Source organism: Cibotium barometz, chromosome 32 (genome assembly GCF_041138505.1).
Source record: "Cibotium barometz isolate CiBa-2024 chromosome 32, ASM4113850v1, whole genome shotgun sequence".
NCBI lineage: Eukaryota > Viridiplantae > Streptophyta > Polypodiopsida > Cyatheales > Cibotiaceae > Cibotium > Cibotium barometz.
In genome coordinates this window covers 49080795-49096706 of record NC_141077.1, presented here as the reverse complement: position 1 = coordinate 49096706, position 15912 = coordinate 49080795, and the positions used below count along the sequence as shown (strand labels likewise).

At 35.5% G+C, this 15912-nt stretch overlaps 1 protein-coding gene across 1 annotated transcript; it reads left to right on the top strand.

Moving 5' to 3' along the window:
• The first annotated feature begins 4225 nt into the window (after positions 1-4225).
• On the top strand, positions 4226-6835 carry LOC147620295 (bidirectional sugar transporter SWEET2a-like). Its single transcript, XM_086772737.1, has 6 exons — positions 4226-4332; positions 5211-5247; positions 5384-5594; positions 5705-5863; positions 6208-6327; positions 6457-6835. Exons 1-6 carry the CDS (start codon positions 4299-4301, stop codon positions 6685-6687), a joined length of 792 nt encoding a protein of 263 aa, XP_086628863.1. The 5' UTR covers positions 4226-4298; the 3' UTR covers positions 6688-6835.
• The last annotated feature ends 9077 nt before the right edge of the window (positions 6836-15912 follow it).

Sequence of the window (15912 nt, the reverse complement as noted above, 5' to 3'; positions counted from 1 at the left end):
ATTTTGTTCCAATATTTACGATCGTGTTTGTAATTTTTTTAATATAATTTATGGTTATCATATTTATCCTTAATGCAAATTAATCTTAACGAGATCTTTCTTTAATTTGTCTACTTCCTTGTACATGCCATCATGCTTCTTCATTAATGTCCTAACATTTTCTTTAGGGTAAAAAGTAAGATGCCTCCCATGGATCTATAAGTGTAGGTGGGTTGGTGATTATTCTCCCTCTATAAATCTAAAATTATAGAAAATGGGGCAAATGTTTTCAAAAAATGCCCTAAAATGTCCAAATCGGGCGAATATTTTCTAAAGCCCTTCAAAATGGCTAGAATTTAGGCAAATGTTTTGAGATACCGCACAAATTTTATTGCAAAAAAAGCCCAAAAAATAGCCAATTGGTGAAGATTAGCCCCTATTTGTTTCCTTGGTTTTCATTATAGTGATCACCTCAATATCCATATCTCATAAGACCCTCATAAGAACCATATAAAAGTGCTCATCTTGTTATCCTCTTTCTGCTTTACAAGGCTATTCTTTTAGGTTTTTATCTTTGTGAGGCTATTTTTTCTTAAGCACTAATTGTTTTAATTGTGTCCATGACATCCATTTTCTCACTAATTTCTAACCATTAACCATGCACCTTTATTAATTTATCATTCTAATTTAAAATAACCAATTTCTCACTTTCTAACCATTGATCATACACTTTCATACAATATTCTAACCTCAGGGTGTGTGTGTCTGTTGGGGGTGGTTCACTATGTAGAAAATTTATTTATCATATTGAAAATCCCTTCTCTGTGAATTTGACATATTTAGAATTACCCCTTTTTCTATATAAACTTAAAATTTCTTTTAAAGTTTATGAAAAAATCACTTTGTTATGGTGGCTCCTCAAGCAACATGGTAGCCCTTGTGCCCTTCAAGACCCTGCTATTCACATATTTGAAGTGAACCCCCCAAGATTATACCTTGCAAATGAGCCCATATGGATGGTGGAGGTGGTTTGCTAACACACATGATGCCAACTATCATAAACAATATTGAAAAGAACTAGATTGTTAAACTTATATATAGTTTTGTACTTTTATACTATATATACTACTACTTGTATATTAATTAACCCTATAATGCATGTGTGTGTGTGTGTATGTGTCACCTATGTGTGTTATTTATATAATTATTTTAAGTTAGCTACTACTTATTAGTTTTATTTTTTTAAACATATATTAAGAGTTATTATTTTATATCTTTAGAATCTATATAGGTAGTAATTTCAAGTTAGTTTTTATGTTATTTTTTTTTGAATAATCATTTGCAATTTATTTTCTTGAATCTTGATTCATATATTGATTGTAACTTGCATTACAATCTATACTACACTGTATGTCTATTCGATCATGGTGACTACATTACTATACCATGGTTACTATTAAGCTAGATTAATTCTTACAATGGTATATTTCCACTTACATACCACCCTATAATATGCCTCACATAAGCTTAAACATTCACCTATTCCATATAAGTGAATATTGATATTCCTCAACTTTTTCATGATGAGAGACGTGAATCTTCTCACTCTTCATATTGCATAAGACGAGCTCTTGTTCTCATCTTTAATTTTTGTGTGAAACTTTTTCATTATGAGAGATGTGAATCTTCTCAGTCTTCATATCTCATAAGACGCTCTCATTTTTGTTCTTTCATATTCCAACTTTTTGAGGCTACTTTGTTTTGTCACCAAATGTTTTTAATGTTATGTCCATGCCTTCCGCTCCCTCTCTTTTCCATTGATCATACACTTTTATTGATTCATCGACGTTTTTAAAATCATTTCTTGTATTGAGTGCACTCATCCTTTTTTCTTTTGACATTTGACCTTGTAGGTATTTGCTCCTTGAAGTGCCATTATATCATTACTAGTAATGGACACATGTGAATGGTACGGAGGAAGGGTCTGCTAATACACATGCAACTTTCTGTAAACATTGCTAAAAGAAGTTGATTGCTAATCTTAAACTTTATTTTTCAAAACCTTTTATAATTTTATGTCTATGTTAGCTACTACTTGTTAGTTCAATAATAATAATTATATATATATATATATTTATATATATATGTATGTATAGAGAGAGAGAGAGAGAGAGAGAGAGAGTCTATATAATGTTATTTTATAACTTCACTACTATGGAATCTATATAGGGAGTTAAATTTAGTTGATTGCTCTATTTCTTTTTGTAATTGGTTTGTCAATAAACATTTATACAATTAATTTTATTTTATTTTGATTCTTATATTATTGATATAACTATTAAAATTTTCATATTTAATTCTCTTTATTTTAAGTTGCATTACTATCTAATGCACACGAGCACAAAAATCCCCCCCCCCCCAAAAAAAAAAAAAGAAACCCACAATCTACCTTATATAAGATAAGACATCTTCCTTTCATAAGAAAATTGGCGGTGCTCCCTTTCTAATACCTTAGTAAATATTGATGCTTGAAGTTATAATGCTATTTCTACTATGATTTATATTAGCAACTACGTTAGCCCTTACCTTTCTATTTAAGCATATGCTACATAACCTAAAACTTACAAGGTCCACTAAGTTCCTTTCGCTCAATTTAGCTCGTCACACCATGTGATAAAACTTACAAATTCCACTAAGTTCCTTTCGCTCAATTTAGCTCATCCCACGTCACAAGTTACTCAGTTGAATGGAAACAGGTAGCTAGTAGAGTGGCCTCACGAGTAAAATAAGGCATGGAGAATGTGTTTTTCTGGTCTGTGTGTGTGTGTGTCATCCTTCATAGTCTGCAGTGCGACATCCATTAGAAAGAGTATGCAGATGATTGATACTTCTTTGATAAAGATCTTGTCTCTTTGCCATCGCGATTACTGTAGCCAAAAGTCGACTACATCCACATACACGACGTAAGAGATAATGTGGAGTCGGGGCTGAATCCACGATAGATCCGCGGGGTTTCAGTTGGTTCTGTAAGTCGTGTTTGTTGGCAATGAATGCATGTCGATGAAACTTTCCAAGGACGGCGGGAGACGGCCACGGTCTTCATTTTCCCAATTTTTCATCGAAACCTGGTGGTTACTTTGGAGCTTGGCCTCAGGCAGGTTGGCGAGATAACGTATTTATTTATTTATTTTCCCAAAACGGGCCGAGAGGCTTTGGAAATACCTAGGGTTTTTGGCGTGAGCCGTTCAAAGACCTAGGTTTTTTTTTATAAAAATGGTGCAGCAATAATTAATTATAGGTCGTTAGGGGATGAAGGACATGTGGAGAGAATGGCGAGCGTACACACACACACGCGCGCTGCACTTGACTTTCAGTTGGGGTCCAACAAGCTAGCGCATTTGTGCAAGCTGCTGCCAGGGGTGATCCCAAGTGGGCACTCGGCAAGCAACGAAATGATCATCCACACGCGCAAGTAAGCATTTGCTTTTGGAAGTTGGTCCATATATATGTGGTCCCCCTAGCCTTATTATTTTGCAACCCCTATGGAAAGGATAGAATCTTAAAAGACTTGATTGGTGTACTCCCTAGTTCCCAACATATTTGGTTGTTGGTTGTGGTGAGCTGAATTATTTGGAGTACGTCATGCATGCGTGATATATATATATACACACACATATATATATATGTGTGTGTGTGAGGATTTCCACCTACCATTAAAAAATCTTTCGGTTTTTGTTTACATAGTAACTCCAATTTATCCTACAGTTATACACCAAAATTCCGAGAGATTCATTGGAAATGCGAGCTAGATACTAAGGGTACATAGCGATCATCATGAGTGGGACTCTTTTGAAAATGCTTCTCTGGCTGGCACTTGTGTTGAGCTCAGTTGCTTTTCAATATTTAAATATTTTTGCAAGCAGCACAATCCCGGGGAGGTCACTTTATACATATGTAACATAGCACCATAGTGCACTAAAGGGGTTTTTTAAACTGGGAGAATCACATGTCGTATACATGCAAGAAGGAATTATACAAAATGTAATTGGTTTATCTCAATTTACAAAAAGGAGAATTTAAAATTTAAAATCCAAACATGTATACTTTCAAAAGGGAGGTGAACAATTGTGTTAGAAAATGTAAAATAGGGGTACAAAATGCATGCTCGCCCACACGTGCCATTTAGATTTTTGTAGAGTGATCGCCTCAACACGCAATGCACTTCACCTATAAAACTAGCTCATGCATTCTTACAATCGCTCACAACATAACAAACAACTAATATCCCTCTCAAGCAAACCACCAACAGAGCTCTTACCATGGCTCTGCTCAGTTTCATCTTGGGTATTTTAGGTATGCCTCTATAAGTAATGATCACCCACTTGAGCACCACCTCCATGGCTATACTTTTATCACTTTGTCATATAATGCCTAGTAAATTATTGGATGCTCTTTCACATAATCTTGTGGCTATCTAGTGAATAACAAACATTATATATTCTTGACATGAATCACTCAAGTGCCATGTCACTGTTTTTTTTTTGTCCACCTTACTATGCTTTCACTCCTTGTTATGGCAAGAGAGAAGTGCACATACACATTTTTTTCTTTTTGATAATGTAGCCATGCAGAAGCTTCTTCTCGAGTGTTCTTGCTACATTATAACCAAGTGACTCTTGAGTAGGGAATTTTTTGAAATGATTTAGCCATACAACCATGTTTATTGAAGTGTTCTTGTCACGGCTACCTTTGGCATGCTTTTGCCATACAATTTTGCACGCGTGAAAAATGAGTATTAAAAATATTATTGCGTCGATGGCTACCTTGTCAAAACTTTAATGTAACATCTATGATCTGAAAACCGAACTATAAATAATATTCATGCATTTTCAGACATTAACGGATTTATCACAACTAGTCTTTGAAGGATTAAAGATGAAATACTACATGTAATATTTAGCACAACTAGTCTTTGCCGCGTTGATTCAGTTATTGCGAGTATAAGTAAATATAATATATCCACACAGTTTTACAAGTTAATTCGTGTATTATGTGTAGACTGTGCTAGTCAGTACTATCAAGACATATTATTATTTTGACCAGATGTATTTATGTTCTTCAACTTGATATAATCACATCATACCATACAATTCTGTATGGTATATAGATGAAATTCTCTATTTTGGTGGTGTGTGGGGAAAGGCTTGATAAATTTCGTGTTTTGTGATCAGGAAATCTCACAGCATTGCTGGTGCTGGTGTCGCCTATGTGAGTTGAGAGAGTGATGAGATCAGATGGAGAAGATTTTTAATTTTTAGTTTTTTTTTTGGACAAAATAAAGGGACTTGGCTTAAAGTGGGTGCTTGTGTGTGTGTGTGTGTGTGTGTTTTTTGGTTTTTTCAAGGCCGACCTTCTGGGTGATCGTGAAGGGGGGCAGCACGGGCTGCTTCTCGGCGCAGCCCTACCTCTTCAGCCTCCTCTCAGGGCTCTTCTGGACCTACTACGGGATCTTGAAGCGCGGGGGAATATTCGTGGTCACCATCAGCGCCACCAGCTGCGCCTTCCAACTCTTCTACCTCGCCATCTACCTGTGGTTCGCCACCACCGTTCAAAGGGTAACAGAAATTATCATCAGCATCCTCTAATTACGAGATTCGTCCCCTTTCTCGCTTAGCTGCCTGCTTATGGTACTACTAACCATAATATCTTTGCCTTTTTCTTTCAGAAGAAAACCTCGTGCATCTTCTTCCTTGTCGTGATTTCCTACGTCGCTATGGTCGTCTCCACCATGCTGCTAGAGCATGGGGATGAGCCCCTCATTACCGTGGGCATCCTCTGCACAGTCACCTCCGTCTTCTCCAATGCAGCTCCCTTAACCATCATCGTAAGCTCCCTCCCAACCAGTTAGCAGATAAAGATTACTCACCAGTTATACTCTAAAGCGTTATTTACTACACTTAATGCATCGGTCGTGTACTTTATAATGGTCATAATATCAATTCTAATGCCACACATTGGGTTACTGCCTACGGCGCTCATAATCAGGTGGTTAATTTAATTCTGAGCGCTTACGCATGCCCAATAAGCTACCGCTAGGGCAGTACGTTGTAAACATATTAGTCTCATGCAGAGATACAGGGGATCTAAAGTTCACCATTGGGAGATTATGATTGATTGTGGTCTCGGCGTGCTCATCACCAGCTAATATATTATGGTGATCTAATGCAGCATAAGGTGGTGAAGACCGGCAGCGTGCAGTACATGCCCTTTACCTTGTCGCTTGGCTTGTTTCTAAACGGAGCATGCTGGCTGGCCTACGCGCTTTCTCTCAAGGATATGTTCATCACGGTACACATAATTAGTCGTTAAGCATGATTGGTTTTGATTGGGATATTAATTATGATGCAATTGTAAGTAAGGGGAGGTCGATTATATTTGATAATTATATCTAACTGATTTAACATGTGACTAGTGCAGATACCCAACGCCATCGGTGTGTCTCTGTCTGCCGTCCAGCTTGTGCTCTACAGCTTCTATAAGATCTCCGGCGACAAGCGCAAGGCCAAGCAGGCTGTGGCGTCTGCACTGGGTATTGGACTTGCCGCGAAAGCAAAGCAATGCGATTCCCTTGAAGACATCGAAGCCGACATCCGTAACAGCAAGTTGACCGTTGGAGCACCCGCAGAGGAGATCACCATAACCATATAAAAAGAAACAAAAAACCATGCCCTTCTACACGTCCATCATCATCCAATACCATGGTGGCGAATAAACTTTTATTTTAATGTTCACCGTGGATTGCTTGTATGGACTCATGTTTGTATGGACTAATGCTTGTATGGAAAAGAGAGATTTTATTGCAACATTTTGTTCCACCTTTCTACATGGCTGCTTAGAAAATTAACCTCCTAATTACGAGCAAGTTAGATACACGAAAATCATTGGTGTCCTGTTAGTTACATGAGTTGGTCCATACATAAACGTGGTCAACTAACCATCATTTATTTGCAATTATATTCAAAGTGACACTGTGGCCTACACCTAAAAAATCAAAGAATCTTATCTTACTCACGAGTCACCGTCAATAAATATAAAGAAAATAACAAGGAAAAATAAAAAGCTTTTCACGCAAAGAAATTGTTAATTTACCTCGGGCATTCTCATGTTATTAAGGCCATATTTTTTAGTAAAAGTAATTTGACGCCAAAAATGTAAGAGGAACACTAGTTCCTATAAGGAGTCAAGGCTAATAATATGTCACACAGAATGTAATGGAGATAACAAGTAAAGTTATCTTGAGTAGTTGAGAAAAGGCTTAATAAAGTTAAAGCTACTGCCAAGAGGGAAGGAAAACTTTAAGAGCTTGAGGATACCAACGATGATGAGAATTTTTGGCAAGTCCCCAAATCCTTGAATTCCTAGAACATCAAAGATCAATTCATCTTGAAAAGGCCAAGATGAGTGCTTTTAGAGAGCCACATCATACAATACATGAGGGTCCCACCAATGTCAAAGAAGTAAAACTTTTTAGACCAAGAGAAGAGCCTACGCTACTATATATTGTTGAAGAACTCACTTTAGATGTCTTTACCTAGAAATACACCAAAATGAAAGGAATCCCACAAGAAGTCATGAAACATACAATACAATGGATGGTGCAGGGCCTTACCAACAAAAACAATCCCCATGACATGCTTATAAGATGTTCAAAGTTTACCTTCATTAATTTTGGATTCATCTATAAAGCCAAGCATATAAATTGGGTTTCACAAAATGTTACCATCAGAATAGAGTACAAAGTTACGTGCTACCCATTACCAATCTGGTGTTGGAAAGTGTTACACAAAAAAGAAGGCAATAACTCCTTATATAGATTCTTAGGCTACAATCAAGTGATAAAGATCCTATAAACTAGCACACGATGCTTACTGGAAGTTTATGTCTACAAAATTATACCATTTGCAGGACATAATGCATGTCCAATTTGTGGACCATCACTTGTATCTAAACAAGAACATGCACTAAAGAAAGTGGTGTATGTTGAACATCATAGATTTCTTCCTCCAAACCACCCTAATTATACTCCATCAGAGGTTTCACCAATTGCGATGAGAGATGTAGATTGGGAAGCCATGTGGCATTCACCTCCTACAACGCCATTGGAGGGAAGATGGAGAGTGGAATGGGAGATGGAGGGTGATTCCCATCACATCACCTACATGCATGAAAAGGTACTCAATCTTCTATCGTCTACCATGTTGAACAGAGTGAAGAATAAATCATGTTGAACAGAGTGAAGAATAAATCATGTTTTGGATCCAATGCACATTTTTAAGAATATGGCATCAATGACTTGGGACCATCTAGTTGGTAAAAAAGACACCAAGGCAATAAGGGATAACCTAAAGGATACCAGGCGCATGGAAAAGGCATGGCCAAGGGTAGTTAATGACAAGGTGGTTTTACCAAAGGCACCATGAAGGTTGACAAGGCAAGAGGAGAAGCATGTCAAGAATCAAATTTCATCTTTTCATACACCAACCGGTGTTATGCACTCATTAAAGGGTGCATTTACAATAACAAAAAAGAAGGGCAAGCATCAATTGTATGGTCTCAAATCACATGATTAATACAAGATGATGTAGGTACTTACATAACTATATCTATTTTTTGAGCACTTTCTTGTTTATGATGTGTGGACTGCATATTGATCTTTTATTGTTTTTAAAAATCGATTACATTAGTTCATACTTCCAATATCATTTACAATAACAAAAAAGAAGGGCGAGCATCAATTGTATGGTCTCAAATCACATGATTAACACAAGATGATGTAGGTACTTACATAACTATATCTATTTTTTGAGCACTTTCTTGTTTATGATGTGTGGACTGCATATTGATCTTTTATTGTTTTTTAAAATCGATTACATTAGTTCATACTTCCAATATCAATTGGTGGGTGGGGAGAAGAGAAAGCTCTGAATGCCATCTATAAATTAGGTGGACTAGCAAGGTGAGATCTAGTTAAAAATATAGATTTGTGCTTTTGGTATAACATATAGCTTTAAAATGATCTATTCTTCTTTAATTTATCATGTCTTCCTTTGTTGAATAGGTGGATAGTGTCAAAGGAGATCCATTAAGATTCCATTAAGAAGGCTCAAGCTAAGTTGATTGAGACGATGTGTATGATTGAAAAAATCTTTCCAAGATGCATACTCACAACTCAATTGCACCTTTTAGTACATTTTACATATGAGGTGGCTATATGTGGCATTGTTCATATCCGGTGGATGTTCTTTCTTGAATGCTTCATGAAAATCTTGAAGGAAGTATGGCAGAGTGTTGATTGGTATACGAATCCCTCGTATATATCTCAGAATATTTGAAACAATTAGATCCATATATGCCAAGATTCATGCATAATGATGAGGATGAATGAATGGTGTCACATGTGCCATGTGGAAAAGGATGCATTCGAAGGATGGATGCGTCCATGCACAAAAGGTCATTACACTTTGTCTTCTTAATACTTTTGTGATGGAAAAGTGGATTGAGAAATATGAAGATGCAAGAAAGAGAAAGATAGAGGAGAGAAGAACATCATTTAAGAGATCAACACAAAGTCACATGGCATAGCCACCCAACCTAAAGGCTCTTCCAAAGGATTGCAATATTGAATGGCTTAGAGATGCCCTAGAGCCAGCCGAAAGGATGTGAGAGGAGATTACAAGAGAAGAATGAGAGTATGCAAGGGGATGTGAATACCTTGCAAGTAAAAATGTTTTAATATTTAACTAACATATATTGTATTTAGTTAAGATATATAATGTTGAATACTAAATTTCTTACATATAAGCTATATTTAAGACTTGGGTTGCATTATAAAGTGCATAATGCATTTTGGTCAAAAAGGTGACATTTTTGCACTCAGCATGTGGATTCCAAGAGAATCACATATGATTGTGGTGTAATGGCAAGCTTCAACCAAGATAGTCGAGCTAGTAGAAGAGATAATAACATTATAGGGAAGAAACTTGAATATTGTGGAACAATTCAAGACATCTTGGAGATTGGATTTAGAGCTTTCAAAGTGTTCATCTTTGAGGTTAAGTGGTTCAAAGTGGTATATAGAGGTACTTAAGCAACCGTCAAGAAGCATCCAAGTAAAGTTTTTATAATTGGATCAACTAAATTATAGCAAGATTTAAGAGACGCGTACGTTCTACTAGAACATTGTGAATAAGTTTGTACTTGATTTTCAATTTTGATGAATCAATAGATAAAAGGAAGGTATTGTATATATCTTCTTATAAATATTTTGTTCTTCTTCTTTTTAGGTTATTTTTCATTCAGACCAAAGAGATATGTTGAAGAAGAAATGCATAATGGGCCATCAATGGAAGATGCAACTAACAATAAATATGAGCACCATCATGACCAAGAAATAGAACAAACCCATTCAGAGTTTTAGGAATACAATACAAATGAAGATGTGCTACCTTTGGTTTCTTCAAATATGAAATCAATGAGCCTATATTGTGTCATAACCATGATGATAATACCTCTACATCTTCTTTTAGTAGTGGAATGGGACTTTATATTGATATAGGAGCCATCGAAATGATGGACTTAGAGAGAGAACAATTGGCATGCATGAATTTATTACAAGATCTAATTAATGATGGTACTAAATAAATATATATATCATCATAATCTATGTACGTATTGACCAGTTTGTAATGATTTGGTGATTTTGTTGTTGTATTTCAAAAATATTTGGATGTTTGATAAGTTTTTTGGATTTTTTTCTTTTCTTAAATTTCCACAAAAGTTTTACATTCTGTTTTTTTAATCAGCACTGAGCGGCACTTATATCGATAATTATAGCGTTGCTTATAATGTAAGATTCCTCCCTCCGACGTTTGAGGTGTGCAGGTGTAAGAACCTCCCCTTCTGATCTTATAATTATTCCCCTCTCTGAAATAAAAGAAAGATCTTGTTTTACCCTGTTTTGGCCTAGGGAGAGAAAATGTCTAGAGAGAGGTAATTCAAAATTGAGATATTTTTGGATATAAAAATCCTCCTAGTGTCTAAAATGGTTTCCCTTGAAACAGATATTCAAAAAGAAATTTCCAATGTGCAATTGGAATAAATTGAAATCAGGTAAAAAGGACCTTAGCCTAAGGGTCCAGATTTTTTAAAATTTTTGAATTAAGGTTCCTATGGACCAATTAGATTAATCCAAATGTAGGGAGAAGATAAATGAAAGAATAAAAGAAAATCCCCCAAAAATGAGTAAATGCTCACATAAGATGAAGAGTTGACTAAGGACAAGGATATTAGTTAAAAAAGAAGAGATATTTAGAAGAAATGATGCATTTTTGACACCTCGGTGTGGGGAATTTCCCTCATGAAGGAGGCCCCTATTTCACATGTATGGTTGAGTTTTAAACTCACAAATAATGAGATATTTTCATCTCTCCTCTCTCTAACTAGGTCCAAAAAGTAAGCTAAACTGACCTAAAAATGGTCAAAAATTGACCAAACTGATCTGGAAAATTCTAGAATCAGTTTGCTTGGTTAGAGGCTCACTTTTTCCTATAAATGAAGCCTCCCCCTTTGTAAATGGTTAATAGTGTTTTATGCACTGTTACTCTACTCCTCCCGAGAGCCAAAAACAGTGAATTCATTAATAATTCATTTGTTTTTGACTATTTCCTCTTCAAAAGAATTGGTGGCCACTCTTGTTGCAAACAAGAGTAGATCCCTCAAACCATCAAGCCAATGGAAAGCTCACAAAACCTCTAGTAAGTTAGAAATTCTACTTTTTCTTATTCTATTTTATGGTTTTTTTATTTTTGCTTTCTTTAAAATGAAAATGGATGTTATGCCTTGCTGGAAAGGCTTTCCCCCTTCTCTTCATTATTGAATTCAGCTTTTATTTATCCTAGTTGTGTAATCAAATTGATGGAATTAAACTTTTCATATTTTTTACTCTTAATAAAGTGAAAATTGATTAGATTAGAATGATTTAAATCATCTTGGATAATTTCTAGTAAATTTTAGAGTGAAAAATTTTAAAAATGATCAACCATACAAAGGAGGTTATGGTAAAATTTTCTTAAATTTGGTGAAGTAAGTTTTATCTTTTTATTATTCAAAAAGAGTAATCCCCACCGCTTGTGTATTCTAAAAGTGTTATTTTTATTCTATGCATAGAAAAATGCATATTAGAAATATTTTTATTATAAAAGTGTTATTTTCATTAGAATTAATTTCTATGCATAGAAAGATGCATATTGGAAATACTTTGATTATAAAAGTGTTACTTTCATCAAAATTATTTTTTATGCATAAAAGAAATTTTTTTATTATAAAAGTGTTACTTTCATTAAAATTGAATTTATGCATAAATAGATGCATGAAAGAATTTTTTTACTATAAAAGCGTTACTTTCATCAATTTTGATTTTATGCATAGAAAGATGCATAAAGAAATTTATTTTTATTTCAAAAGAGTTATACTCATCAATTTTGATTTTATGCATAGAAAGATGCATAAAGAAATTTATTTTTATTTCAAAAGAGTTATTCTCATCAATTTTGATTTTATGCATAAGAGAAAGATGCATAAAGAAATTTATTTTTATTTCAAAAGAGTTATTCTCATCAATTTTGATTTTATGCATAATAGAAAGATGCATAAAGAAATTTATTTTTATTTCAAAAGAGTTATACTCATCAATTTTGATTTTATGCATAGAAAGATGCATAAAGAAATTTATTTTTATTTCAAAAGAGTTATTCTCATCAATTTTGATTTTATGCATAAGAGAAAGATGCATAAAGAAATTTATTTTTATTTCAAAAGAGTTATTCTCATTGATTTTGATTTTATGCATAGAAAGATGCATAAAGAAATTTATTTTTTATTTCAAAAGAGTTATTCTCATTAATTTTGATTTTATGCATAGAAAGATGCATAAAGAAAATTATTTTTATTTCAAAAGAGTTATTCTCATTAAAATTGAATTTATGCATAGAAAGATGCATAAAAGATTTATTTTTATTTCGAAAGTGTTATTCTCCTTAAAATTGAACTTATGCATAAATAGATGCATAAACAGATTTTTATAAAAGTGTTATTTTCCACTGAAGTTGTTCTTATGCATAAATAGATGCGTAAAGAATCTTTATTTTAAAAACAAGAACTCTCTTACATTCTATAAATAGATGTGATAAGATGTGATATGAATCAGATAGATGAGAATGAATAGAGAATGGATGTGATGAGAATAGAAGTGATGAGAATGAGAGGTAAATAGATGTGATGAGATGTGATATGAATGAGATAAATGTGAATGAATAGATGAGATGTGATGTCATGTGAGTCAGGATGTAAATGAATGATATAGGATGTGAATGAATGTGTTAGCATGTGAATAGGGATGTGAATGAATGATATAGGATGTGAATCCGGATGTGAATGAATGATAAGGGATGTGAATGGATGTGATGTGATGTGAATCAGATAAATGTGAATGAATAGATGAGATGTGATGTCATGTGAATCAGGATGTAAATGAATGATATAGGATGTGAATGAATGTGTTAGCATGTGAATTGGGATGTGAATGAATGATATAGGATGTGAATGAATGTGTTAGCATGTGAATCGGGATGTGAATGAATGATATAGGATGTGAATGAATGTGATAGCATGTGAATCGGGATGTGAATGAATGATAAGGGATGTGAATGGATGTGATGTGATGTGAATCGGGATGTGAATGAATGATAAGGGACATGAATGAATGTGTTAGCATGTGAATCGGGATGTGAATGAATGAGATGTGATGTGAAATGGATGTGATAAGATGCGATGTAAACTGGATAGATGTTAATGTATGTGAAGTGATGAGTTGTATGGATAGATGCAAGTGGATGAGATCTGATGAGGATAAATGAGGAAATAAGTGATGAGATAGAAAAAGATGTGATTAGATGAGAATGGGAATACTTATGAAATGAATGTGGATTGATGTGTGGATGAGATAGAAAAAGATGTGATTAGATGAGAATGGGAATACTTATGAAATGAATGTGGATTGATGTGTGGATAATGTGGATTGATGTGGATGGATGTATGGATGATGTGGATTGATGTGTGGGTAATGTGGATTGACGTGAATGGATGTATGGATGATGTGGGTTGATGTGTGGATAATGTGGATTTACGTGAATGGATGTATGGATGATGTGGATTGATGTGGATGGATGTATGGAAGATGTGGATGGATGTGTGGATAATGTGGATTGATGTGGATGGATGTATGGATGATGTGGATTGATGTGGATGATGTGGAAGGATGTATGGATGATGTGGATTGATGCGTGGATGATGCGATTGGATGTGATTTGATGTGGGAATGATGTGATGTGATAGGGATCGATGAAGAAAAAAATTGTGGGAAGATGGGAAAAGATGGGAACTAATGTGAAAAAGGATGTGGAGTGATGAAAAAAGATGGAAATATTGTTGGAATTGTATTTGTATGTGAAATCTGTTTTTAAATGACTGTTTTATGTCAAGAATGCTGGAGAAGCATTTTGACCATCTTGTGAATGAGGTCGTGGAGACCTATCTGTTAAAGTTGCAACTATTGATGGAGAGTCAACGGAGGACGTCTCGTGTAGCAAGGTCGGCCAAGGTCTTGACCAGCCTCGATTTGATTTAAATGGTGAGCTTCCGGTACAGTGGATGAGGGACCAAGGAAGCGGCCTATGAGTGAAACACTAGGTGACCTGCGAAGGATCCTAGAGGGTGCTGACCATACGGTGCTCGGGCTTTGGGTCACCGAAGATACCCACACGTATGTCGGGGAAGATATTGGAACAAGGAGTAAGAGTTGTTTTCTGAATTCAAGCATGGATCTGGTTGATTGACCTTGCTGGTCCTCAACAGATGAGTCCATGGCTCTTTTATATGGATCTGTTGGTTGATCTTGTTGATCTTCAACGGAGACTCCATTTTTGTTAAAGTGAATACTTATCGGTTACTATGAGCTAGGAACTATCCAAAAGGCCCCTGAGTGGACAGGGGGTGAGCATTCTGGTTGCCAATGATGCCATAGGTACACCGATGAAGGAATGTTTGGAAATAATGATTCAACTGGATAATTAGAGGATTATGATCAGTGATACTATGGTTTCATTAAATGATTGTTTTAAAGACTGCTGAATCTGTAAAAAAGGTAATTTCATATTGGGTGTGTAAGTGGTGTGACTAGTTTTAAGTTTGCATGAATATCCGGCTAGGGGGTCTGGGAACTCTTCTCCCTATTACCTAGGACAACCTAACCAAATTCTTAATTGGATCCCATCACTACAGTGGTTGGGCGGTTGGCTAACCCATGGGACTCGTTCTGGTTCGATAGATGAAGTAAATCCCGGACAAAAATTGTTCTATGGAAAAGAATCAACGGTTGTGCCTCTCAATGAGGAAAAAAGCGTTGGTCTCTATGATCCAAGTATAATCTTTTCCCTGATCTTACTATGGGACTTACGGATTCAGTCAGATCAGTTCAGTTAGTTAAGGCTTTTGACTACATTAGAGAAAAGTTATCCTAGAGGAATCACCCATGCTTTCCGGGCAAGGGAAGTTTTTCCGGGTTCGGTTTTGGAAGAACTGATGGATTAGACTCTTGTCCGGATATCCGTGGGGGTGAGGCCCCGAGTGTGGGACCCTGTCCCGCGCAAGAAGTGCTACTTTCGCTACTAGCACCCCTGAATTTGTTGCGCGGTGGGGATAGGGACCTCACATATAAAGTGGTGCTTATAGCGATATAATGTAAAACACCGCAAATAAGCATCACTATTTCTTACTTTTGTTGTAGTGACTGCAAAGAATAGCTCTGAATCTGACACG

What these genes read in the sequence shown, in the direction of transcription:
- LOC147620295 (XM_086772737.1), top strand. Translation starts at nt 4,299, where the DNA reads ATGGCTCTGCTCAGTTTCATCTTGGGTATTTTAG. An exon ending in CTGGTGCTGGTGTCGCCTAT is followed by an intron (nt 5,248 to 5,383) that starts GTGAGTTGAGAG and finishes GGTTTTTTCAAG; the next exon opens with GCCGACCTTCTGGGTGATCG. An exon ending in TCGCCACCACCGTTCAAAGG is followed by an intron (nt 5,595 to 5,704) that starts GTAACAGAAATT and finishes TTTTTCTTTCAG; the next exon opens with AAGAAAACCTCGTGCATCTT.